The 12,546-nt window shown below is 35.6% G+C and overlaps 1 protein-coding gene across 1 annotated transcript; it reads left to right on the plus strand.

The window, feature by feature from the left end:
- Positions 1-2,783: 2,783 nt before the first annotated feature.
- Positions 2,784-4,175, plus strand: LOC113290798. Its single transcript, XM_026540386.1, has one exon. It carries the CDS (start codon positions 2,784-2,786, stop codon positions 4,173-4,175), a length of 1,392 nt encoding a protein of 463 aa, XP_026396171.1.
- Positions 4,176-12,546: the final 8,371 nt, after the last annotated feature.

Raw genomic sequence — 12,546 nt, forward strand, 5'->3', positions numbered from 1 at the left:
GTTGATAAAAGTGTGGTGCAATTTGTGGATGGTCTTACTGGTTCTGTATCAGCAACAAAAGTTCCAGTTACTTCTTGGTCTAAAATAATTCAAAAGCCAATTCCAGCTAAGGATAAAGCCTCAACTAGCAATAATGAAGAAGCAGCTCCTGAGAAGGTAATTTCTCAAAATCATATCAAGTACAATTTTAGAGAAACTCAAGGAAAAGGAGGTACAAAAAACCTCCAAACTAAACAATGAAAGTAGCATATTGGAACATAAGGGGCCTTGGAACCAGGGCTCAAAATAAATCATGGACATTAGTTGCTCTATCTTTACTTTTTATAGCTGAACTAAAAGTAGTGTGTAATTCATAACTCAGTATCAAATAAAAAAGGGAATATTTGGATGTTCTGGAATAAAGCTTTACCAACTCCATCTGTGGTTTCTCTATCAAGTCAAATGATTACAGTCAGTGTTGGAGATACTCTTGTCTCAGGAGTTCATGCTTATGTAAATGTTGTTCAAAGAAGAGTATTATGGTCTGAAATGGAAGTAATAAGTGCTCTGAAGAAGCCATGGCTAGTTATTGGAGATTTTAACTCTATAATTTCTATTGATGAAAAGGTTGGAGGGAGGAGTCCTAATAGAAGGAGTATGTTAGATTTTACTGAATTTTTAGATATTTGTGAATTGATTCAAGCTCCTCATTCTGGGTTGCAGTTTTCTTGGTCTAATTGTCAACAAGGTGCTAAAAGAATCTTATGTGCATTGGACAGAGCGGTCTTTAATCAGTTGTGGGTGCAGAAATATGGTAACTGGAAATAAAAAATTAGTATCAGAATTGCCTCTGATCATGCTCTTTTATTAGGTGGTAGTATTAATATTCCAAAGCAACAAAATTCTCCCAAAAAATTTCAAAAAATGTGGTTATCTCATCCTGGATTCATGGAAGTAGTGCAATCTAGTTGGTCTGAACCAATGAGAGGTAATCCAGCTTTTGTTTTTCAAAGCAAACTGAAAAAGTTGAAGAAAGTATTAAATGATTGGAATTGGAATGTGTTTGGAGATGTTAATGTTAAAATAAAAGAAGTTGAGAAAGCAGTTCAAGAAGCAATGAGTATATCTGATAATAGTCCTTTTGATGTGGAAGCTCTAAATACTTTGGTTGATACTGAAAATACTTATAATTCCAGAGAAGTTCAATTGCAGATATTACTGAAGCAAAAAGCAAAAAGCAATTGGGTTAAGGATGGTGCAGCCAATACAACATTTTTTCATACAAATTTAAAAATAAGGCAGGCCAAGAATTTGATAAGTGAATTGGAAGTGGGGAATGGGAATGTTCTTACTGACCAAAAAGATATAGCAGATGAATTAATCAAATACTTTGAGAACAAGTTTAAATATCAAGAAGTTCACATTGAAGACTCATTACTGCAAAATATTCCTGAAGTGATTACTAGTGAAGACCAAGATATGTTAGACAAAATTCCAGATGAAGATGAGATTAAAAATACAATTTTCAGCATGGATCCTGATAGTTCTTCGGGCCCAGATGGTTTCTCTGGACATTTTTGTAGAGATTGTTGGAAGATAATAAAGGAAGATGTAATCCAAGCCATTCAATACTGCCGGTCAAAGAAATTTATACCTAAACGGATATATTCAAATTTTTTAGTGTTGATTCCAAAGGTTGAAGGTGTAAAATCTCCTAATCAGTATAGGCTTATAGGTCTCAGCAGTGTGAGCTTCAAAATATTCACTAAGCTCATTACTAACAGAATGAGTGGCTTAATGGAAAAACTAATTTCCCCACAACATGCAGCCTATGTCAAAGGAAGAAGTATACAAGAGAAAATTCTACTAGCCTCTGAAATGGTGAATGATATGAAGAAGAAAAGAAGAAGTGGAAACGTGGGACTTAAACTGGACATCTCTCAAGCATATGACTCAGTCAGCTGGGAATTCCTTTTTCAAGTATTGCAGAAATTTGGCTTTTCAAAAACTTGGTGTGAATGGCTTCATGTTCTTTTCAAATCTGCTAAGATATCAGTTATGCTTAATGGTGGACCTTGTGGATTCTTTTCAGTAGGCAGGGGATTGAGACAAGGATATCCCTTGTCTCCAATTCTATTTGTTATTATGGAGGAAGTTTTAAGTAGATGTTTGACTGAAATGGTTAACAATGGTCTTATTATTCCTATGGTTATAAGAAAGGGGATTCATCCAACACATTTATTTTTTGTCGATGATGTGTTCATTTTCTTAAATGGATCTAAGAAAAGTTTAATGAATCTGTTAAAGTTATTAGAAAAGTATCAAGCAAGTTCAGGTCAGATCATAAACAAGATGAAAAGTAAATGCTTCATTGATGGAACTTCTACTCAAAGGAAATCTGTAATTCAAAGTATATTGCAAATGGAAGTGAGTGAATTTCCAGATAAGTACTTAGGGGTTGTGCTTGTAGCTGGTAAAGTTAAATCTTCAACAATTTGGCCTATGGTGGAAATGATTCAGAGAATACTAGCTACCTGGAAAGGAAAACTTTTGTCATTTCAAGACAGATTAGTGTTGATCAAGTCAGTCCTTTACAGTATTCCAGTTACAATATGGCAATATACAGATGGCCTTCTTCAGTGATAAAAGCTTGTGAAAAAATAATCAGAAATTTTTTTTGGTCTGGAAACAGTGAAGAGATAAGCTATATTGTTCTATTATGGAAAAAAGTTTGTAGTCCTTACTCTGAAGGTGGTTTGGAAATTCAGAGACTAGAAATTATCAACAAGGCATTTCTAATGAAGATGATGTGGAAACTATCGAACTCTCAAGATGATTGGGCCCTATTTTTCAAAGCTAAATATACAAATAAACATGGGCAGTGGAATACCAACTGGAAGTTATCTTCAGTTTGGAATGGTTTGAAATGGGCATGGCAATCTTTACAAGATGATTTAAAATGGAATGTGGGTGATGGAAAGTCAATCTCAGTAAGGTTTGATAATTGGATAGGAGATTCTCCTCTTATAAATATCATGGTCCAATCTCAGTTTGTGGAAAATAACATCAATATGAAAGTTGCTGAAATCTTAAACAATGGTAATTGGTCCATTCCAGAGGAAATCAAGAATGCAATAACATCTTTCAGTCTGCCTGATGTTAGTGGCATGGATGATGAATTATGTTGGAAAGTAACCCTCTCATGTGAATTCACAATTTCAGCTGTTGTTAACAAAATCATACTAAGAGAAGAAAAAGTGCAATGGTCTAAATACATATGGAATGCTTTTCTACATCTCAGTATTGCAAGCAATGTGTGGAAGCTACTTCAGGGGATATATATTGATGATACAAAAATGGTTAAAAATGGGTATGCCATGGTTTCCAGATGCTGCATATGTGAAGAAGCTGAAGATAATATGAGCCATCTATTGTGGGACTGCAAATTCAGTTTGGCTATATGGGCTTGGTTATGTAATATTTTCAACTTCTCCATGCCAAAAAACTTTGAAGATGTTTGGAGATGTGCAGAAACTAAAATCTCATTGATTCAACATGTATGGATTAGAGCTGCTTGCTTCACCTTAAAAGAGTTTTGGTTTCAAAAGAATGAGAGATTTTTTGAAGAAATCAAACCTGATATTTCAAAGTTCAAATGCAAACTGCTTAAAACAATTTTTGAACATAGTATTAGGCTTAAAGGCAGCAAATGGAATCAAGTCTATGATAACCAAATCATCTCTTTTTTCAAGCTGGGACCAAGATTTTCAAGATATCAATGTATTACAGCTTGTCAGCGGTATGCTCCTGAATTGGAATTCACTATGTTTTGCTGTGATGGAGTTTCTTTTGGTAATCCTGGAGCAGCTGGCTTTGGCATTGTAATTAGAGACCATTTTAATCAAGTTTTTGGTGCAATAACTGGAGGGTTGGGGACTTCAACAAATTATATTTCTGAAGTATATGCAGTAGTCAATGCAGCTGAATTGGCAGTGACCTGGAACTTGCAAAAGATTATTATAACTTCTGATTCTAATACAATAGCTAATCAATTTGAAAATAATCATATTCCTTGGTTTGTCAGAACAAGATGGAGGAATGCGATTAAAAATATTTCAGTCATCAGGTTTACCCACAGCTTAAGAGAAATCAACTTCTCAGTTGACTGTGCTGCCAAAAGGGGAGCTTCTTTATAGGCTGGTGAGAGAATTATTTATATGGGAAGACCTTTGTGGTTAAAAAGAATAGAAATTCTTGGAGTTACTAATTATAGGTTTAGTTAAAATAGTCTCTTGATTCTTTTATTTCTGTTGATCATTGCTTCAGCTAGTTCTAGATTTTTCTTTGTATTGTTGAAACATTTTTGTAATTCCCCATTTTTTTTCTTAATAAAATTATATGATTCAGCAAAAAAAAAATTGTCAAGAACATTCCTACAACTGTTATTATTGCAGAAACAAAGGTCACCTTGAAAGGAGATGTCATTTCCAACCACGGAATGAAAAACTTCAACATTCTTGTATGGATGGCTAAAGAAGTAATTAAACCTGTTTATCATTTTGCTGGAGTAAAAGGTAGTGTCTGCAATCAAGAAAAGTGTTGTGATGGGCCAATTCTTGATTATAAATATGATACAAAACCTGCCTACAATTGTGAAAGGAAGAATTTCATATGGAAAACTGACTCCTCAAATTACTCTGTGAAGAGAAAAAGTCATCGGAGGAAGAAGAAATGTTCAAGCTCCCTTCCCCTCTTTGAAGAAATTCTTAAATATAAATTGTCTGCTCCAGACTATATTCACATCAATATTCGAGTCTCGGAGCTCAAGACGAGTATAAACAGACTTAAACGCAATATGAAAAAGTCAAGGAAGGCGGCAGTTTCAGGTATCTCTTGTCCTTTTCTTTTTAATTCTATTTCGACTGACCCTTTTGTGTGTTCTGAAAATCTTCATGAAGGAAAAAGGGAAGAAGTCAAAATCCTTGATGAGAAAAAGGCTCATCAAAATACAACTTGACTGCTCAAAATAGCATCCTCCTTGTAACTGTGGGAGGATGCTCATAATTCTCAAGAAGTTCTTTTGTCTTGAGAAAGTAGTCTTTGTTGTATTTTTATTATCATTATTATATTTATAATGATGATCATACTACTGTTTAGCTCCAGTATATTATTACTTGTTGTAATATATTTGATCAATAACTCTTGAAAACATTTTCTTTGTTGCTTGCCTTGTAAATTTTGTGTTGTCTTTTCATTGACGGGTGAGTAGTCGTTTGTCAACAATTATCTTATGCTCTTTTGAGCTAAGACTGTCTGTCAATTTGTTTAGAATGTGTCTTTGATTTTATCAAAAACTACTTCTAAATTTAGCTTCATTACTCTCTTGGTCCTAGACCTGGTTTGTAACCATAAGTGCACGTACACCTGACCCTTACCGAACGTATACGAGTAACCCTAGAGTTTCCCTATGATACACTCATATATATATATATGTATCATGTTTTTCATCCTCTTCTGATACATACACGTTCCGTAACGTCAAAAATTCTCCCGACTTTTTGTGGTGTGCACAATGGATGGATACAACAAGGAAGACAAAGTTGAGAAGAGCAAGGCTATTGAGTTTCACGAGAACCCTGTTTTCATAACCTGCTACCATGTTGTTGATCATGAAAAAAAACTGACAGTTCATATGTCATCTCAACTGGTAGGAAATCTTCTTCGAGATTTTGATGTCGTACGTGAACAACCTGGAATTGCAACAAAGAATCTTGAATTTCTGAAAAACAAACTGAAGAAAGCAACTGATGAACTTGTCTATGTTCGATCTCTGGTTGTTGGTCATGTCTGATGATTTTCGGTAGCATTATTCCTAGGAGTTATATTTCTTAATGTCTAGGAAGCTTCTTATGAGAATTTATTCTTTGTTTTAAGAAGGATAACTAGGGTTTGGAATAGCCATTATTGTGAGCACACATAGCTACTTCCAACGTTTTTCATCTTGCAATGTTTTAGATTTATTTATTTAAATTCTAAATTTTATTTGGAAGATGATTTTGAAGTATTAATATTTATGGTTTCATATATTGCAACTTGTGGGTATGTGTGTTTGCGTTCGTGAACTATGATTGTCCCGTATGTGGTCAAAAGTTAAGTCTTTCATATGTCATTATGCAAATATTGATAAAAGATTGAATGAACTTTTGATAACAAAAGTTAAACCTATTATGTCATTATACAAATATTGATGGAGATAGGATGAACTTTTATTTATAAAGATTAAGTCTATTATATGTCTCTATGCAAATAGTGATAAAAGGTAGAATGAATCTTTGTTTATTCTGCAGTATTGGTCTTCCCTAATCCACATCTTTGTGAAAATACTGTGCGGCTCCGTAAGTTTTCTTATGATGAGCATTTCTGATTAAATTAATCATAGGTTCTCTTGTGGTTAATTTAATTGAGTATTTTGGATTCATATTTTTTGTGATTTATTAATGTCCAAAGAAATCCTTCTTTTCTTGTGAAAGTAAGGTCGCTCTTGTCGTTCTTTCGGGAATGACATTTTACGGGGGAGAGTCCTTATTTGAACTTGTGCTTAATTGCCATATCTTTGTGGGGAGCGCGGTTGTGGAATATTATAGGGATTATCTTGTATCTTTATAAACTCCTTGATGAATGCATTTAGCTTCGGCTAAATGATCGCATCTAACCAAAGTTGATATGTGTTTATCTTCTGGTCATGAAGTATCTATATGGAAATTTCATTAGGATCCCACTAGTTTTCGTACCTTTTCCAATTTATATTGACAAAAAGGGGGAGAATTAATGTGTCACACTACAAATACATATTGATGAGTGCCAAATAATGTATATATTTATCCCTTTTTGTTGGCATTTAACTCATCTTTTGTGCAGTAATTCTACATTTTATCCCATATTCTGTATTTTCATTGTTTTCAAGAATAAATATTTTTCTTACTTAATTTTGCATTTTTAGGTAATAAATAAAGTTTGGATGAATAGCAGAGCGGAAAAGAGCAGAAAAATAGTGAAAAGCCGGAAGAAATTACGCAAGGAAGACGCAAAGAATGGAGCGCACGTCCAAAAAGCTAGGAATGGGCTCAAGAAGGAAGAATTGTTCTTAAAGAAGATATGGGCTGGGCATACCCAAGGCCCAAAACCCTTACCCAAACCCATTTTCTATATCCATACCCGCCTTCATTCTCAGCCGTTAGATCGGATCCATCTCATCATCCAATGGTCGCTTCTTCATCGTTCATCAAAATCTGAAGTCCCTGCAAAACACCATAGTACCTAAACTCCAAGCCTTCAGATTAGATCACATTTAGATCCTACGGTCGCTTCTTTGCCTGCGCATCAAACCTCGATATTTCCGCTTAACACTACAACACCTAACTCCATCTGGTGTCGTCAATTTTGTTGTATCTCATAATCCAACGGTCGCCACATACCTCTCCATTGTAGCCGTTTGATTCAATCTATATGGGATCATCCAACGCTCTTTACTCGATGTTCATCAAAGTTCTCTATCCCTGCTTCACACCCTAGTCATCGAACCCTATTACCCAACCAAACGGACCCTTCTTCTCCATCGGGTTCTTCCTCTCTTCTTCCCAAACAACAGAGAGCTGCTCTGCAACTCCATCACCTCCACCATCTCTTCCATCACCACCTCGAGCTTCACCATCTCCATTCTCTCGACCAAATCAGAGCCATCACCATCATCCATCTCCCTAGTATTTCCCTTTCTTGTTCTTAGCATCAACCCTAGGTGCTACAGATAAGAAAGAGAAAAGCTAGGGCATCAGTAGACGCAATTGGGAGCAGTTCGAGCTGAGGAGGAGCAGAGGGAACATCAACAGGGCATGGATCGAGCATAATTCACACATGGGTGAGAGAATTTGATTTTCCCCAAATCAATTTAGGGTTTTCAAATTTTAGGGTTTCTCAAAATTAGGGATTTTGTTGTAAACTATAAGTAGGAACTGATGTAGGATGTTAAAGGGTGTTCTTGGTTAGCCGAGATACCCCCTAATTGGGTTAATTTAATTTAATGTCAATTTTGATTTCTCTGTTAATTTAGGGTTCTTCATTTGCTGCCACTGTCCAAATTTCAATTCCATACTTTATTGTTTAATTCCATGTTTAGGTTAGTTTTAATTTCAAATTCAGTTAATTTCAATTTTCAATTTTATTCTTAGTGTTTGCTGTTAATTGTCTGTGTTACTGTTAATTTTATTTTGTAAATTTTGTTAATGTTTCATTGTTTAATCTATGTTAGGATAGTTTAATTAGAATGTTGCACTGTTTAATTTCACTGTAAATGCTCCTGATTTGTGTATGTTACTATGTTATCTCTGTGATGTTTACTGTTTTGTGTGAATGTTAGGCTAAAGCCTTTGAAGCATTGGATTGATTGAGCAGTGGGGAGAAACTAGTGCTCACTAGTGACTATGAGCAAACTGGTTCTCTTCCCACTCTAGTTGTATGCCTAGGCTCCCAACTTTGCCTTTCATTTTTTGTATCTTGTTCTTTCTTCACTCTTGGCCTTTCATAACTGTTTTGTGCCCTGTTCTTCCTCTGCCTTTGGCCATTGGCCACTGTTTTTCTTCATTTTCCACTGTCCATTTTTACTATATCAATTTTCACTGTTCTTGGCTTAGTGCCACCATTACTTCACTGTCATCTCTTCTTTTCTCCTTGCCTTGCTACTCAGCTGCCTTGGCCACTGCCCTGCAACCCTGCTGATGCTGCTGCTTTCCTTCCTCTTGCTACTGCTGCTGCTACTTCTTCTCCTGTTGCTGCTCCCAGCTCCTGTTGCCTTCACTTCTCCAGCCTTGCTGTGCTCCTGCCAGGCCCAGCCTTGTTTGCTGCTACTGCTCCAAACCCAGTTCAATACAGCCCAGGTTCAAACCATACCCTAAGCCCAGTCTACTGTGGACTTAACCAAAGCCCAGGTGAAAGGCTAAAAGCACAGTTCATTCTTATAGAATAAGGCTAAAGCACAAACTCAATCAAGAGCCCAGTGCACTTCAAAACCAAAGCCAAGCCCACTGTGCCTAGAAGTTACCAAAGCCCAATAGCAACTTAGAAGCCCAAAATAGCTACACACTCCAAACACACCCAGTCTCTGTGGATCGACCCGTACTTGCACGAGCTACAACTGACAACCGTGCACTTGCGGTATTACTGTAGGCCCGTTTTCATTTCGCTTAATTTTACACGCTTTCCCGGGTCCACCAAGTTTTTGGCGCCGCTGCCGGGGATTGGTGCTGTGTTTTTCTTGTAGTTTTATTAGCTATTTTTGCATTTCACTGCATAGCATTTTCATCTGCTTCACTTCATTTGTTGTTGGTCCTGCTGTTCTGAACCAGTTTTTCCTCTGATGGGACGCCACCAAGGAAAAGAACCAAAGCCCAACTGGGTTTTTGCAACAATATCAGAGCAGCTGGGCTGTGCTTAAAAGGTAACCCATTTAAGAGAACCCGAATTGTGGGCTTCCAATTTTTAATTGTGGGCTTGTAATATTAAAGCCAATTTTTGGGCTTCTCTTATTTTCTGTTGGGTTTGTAATAATTTATTTGTGGGCTTGTTTGTTTACATTGATTATGGGCTTGTTTGTTTAATTTGTGGGCTTGTATTTAATTTTTGTGAGCTTGTTTAATTTGCACTGGTATTTTGTATTCTGGGTTTTTAAACCCAGCTGAGCTTGTAACCGATCACGCTAGGTTAACTCGTTAGTGGGCCGAGTACCCAAAATCTAGGCCGAGATTTTGGACTCAGTTTCACCAAACGTTTTCAAACCAGCTGAGCCAAAGCAAACACAAAACCAACAGTGGGCTTGCTCCCATTCAAAAACCAAATTTTATTTTCTTTTAAAAAAAAAAAAAAAAATTACTTTTCTCCCATTCAAAAACCAAATTTTACTTGCTCCCATTTTAACAACCAAATTTTTTCTTCTTTATCCCATTAAAACCAAACTTGCTCCCAAATTTTAAAAAACCAAAAATTGCTCCCATTTAAACCAAATTCCCAAATAGGCTTTATCCTTAAAGTCTAAAACCAAAATTTTGAAACCCATTACTGAAAATTGTGGGCCTTATTCTCTTTTTAATTGTGTAATTGCTTGATAAACATAACATGTCTGGATTTTGGTCTGCTCCTGGGGATGGAAATAAAACTCTTAGAGAACTTGCTTATGGGCATGTGCCACATTATGAGCCCTCCATAGACCATGATGTCAATAGTTATAGGGATTGTTATGGACATTTTCATAGTCTGGAGCCTCAATACATATACCCTGATAACTATTCACACATGTATCAACCAACACAACCTGAAATCTATGCATGTACCTTATGTGGTGGTTTAGACCATCCTGTTGAGAACTGTTATATGTTGCATGATTTTAGACAATTTAGAGAGTCCCATGAAAATCCAAATTATGAAATGCCCACAAATTGTGAGGCTGGTATTCATTGGGACCATAATCAATCCTTTGAGGGTTGCGATCAATCTTTTATAAACCCAAATGACCATGCACACATGTACCCATCACCACAATTCGAACATGAAGAATTTTGTTCCCCTATGAAGTACGAATCTATCATGGAAAATCTCAGACTCATTGATCAAAATAATGCTAGATTGGAATTGCGAATGCAGGCATGTTTAGATCGGATGTTGCTTATTAAACAAAATGAAAAAATTCATGATGAAATGTGTGTTGTTCCTAATGAAGTGTCTAGTCCCATTCATGTAAATGATGTTGAATATGATCCTAACCTAGAGGAACATGGGTCGACTAAGGATACCACAATTGCTAATAGGGACCAATATGCATGTTACCATGATGATGATTATGATGATGATGTTATGTTAGAAGAACATGAAAACATTATGGAACCTTTTGGTTCAATAACATATGGCTTCTCGCCCTCGACCTTCATGAATGTTGTTTCTTCTAATTCTAATAATCATTGCAACTCATATGATTTTGAGATTGATTTGGGGATTGTACAATTGTTCATTGAAGATGAGCATGACATAGGAATAGTTGAATCTTCTGTAGACACTAATTTTATTATGCATGAGGACGAATTTGATGTGTCTGATTCCTTGCCTAAGTCACAAAATGTTATTTCTTCCGGTGATGATTTGAGTACTTCGAACAATCATGATACTGATTTAGGTCTTGATGTTTTGTTCGATGAATGTGAGCATGTTTTACCTGTTTCTGATTTAGGAAAAGTATGTGTTGGTACTATTGATCGTACCCATGAAAATAATTTAGATGTACCCACTTTCTTACCTAAATCTCAAATCGAGATTATTCCACCCAACCTAGATTTGGTTTGCAACAAAAATCTTAAACCAACTTTTCTGAAAATTCCCAATCTAGGATTGGAACTGTGTGCCCCCCAAGTCCTCTTGGACTATTTTGCTTCAAAATATAACACTTTTAAAGAGCCACAGTTGGAATGCATTTCTTTGCCCATCCCGAAAACAGTCCATTATGAGTTAGACCTTTTGAATCCTGAACCCCTAAAATTAAAAGATTTTGTGCTTAAAAGTAAATCTGTTGAACAATTTAGGTTTAGGGGTGATTCATTCGGTTTTTCACTCTCACTCCCATTTAAGTCCAATTTTAGTGTTTTGAAACTTTCTATGTTTCTACACTTTGTCTTTTGGGTTGATCCTCAACTCTTTAGATTGTTAGTGTATGGTGAATTTTTGTATATAATCCAGTAGATAAAATTTCTTAAAAACCTTTTTGTTCCTTTTGTATATATTTTGCTAATCCAATATGATCTCGGCTGACATATGTTGGATTCTTGCCTTGAATAACGGAGTTCTAATATTGCTTTCGCCGAAATCGGGTATTCTCTTTCCTTTTTCTCTACTCAACATGATCCTCTTCATATATTGTTTTATAATTCTTTCCATATTTTGAAACATTGAGGACAATGTTTAGTTTAGGTTTGGGGGTATAGAGTAGATACCACGATAATATGCCATAATTGAAAACAAGAACTCCTTCTTTTTGAAAAATGAAAAATTAAAATAAAAAATAAAAAATTGAAAAAAACATAAAAAATGGAGCTCATTTACCTTGAAATGTTGACTCTTGTGCAAATATGTAATTATTAGGAGTCTTAGTCTAGATATTTAGGCACCCTGATTCTAGCACAATTCACATAGTAATAAGAAATTTGCACGCGCACGATCTACCAATACATGTATGGCCTCGATCTTCAAGGTGTTTGATAGGAAGTCACGATTGCCAATCACTTTAGAATACTGAACGAAACTTGACTAGATTGTTCTTTGGTTGGTTGGGATAGAAGGTGGAGGTTACATTAAGAAAGACAACCATCGAATTTAACTGGGTGCATCAAAAAGGGCTACCTCTTGCAAAGTGTCATGTAATTTTTTGTTTCTTTTTGTTATGTATCAAAAGAGCTACCATATGTAAAAATCAATTTCAAGTTCTTGGTAAAAAAAAAAAAAAAAAAAACGAACAGAAAAAAAAAAAAAAAAAAA

The sequence above is a fragment of the Papaver somniferum genome, chromosome 6, assembly GCF_003573695.1.
Source record: "Papaver somniferum cultivar HN1 chromosome 6, ASM357369v1, whole genome shotgun sequence".
Lineage (NCBI taxonomy): Eukaryota > Viridiplantae > Streptophyta > Magnoliopsida > Ranunculales > Papaveraceae > Papaver > Papaver somniferum.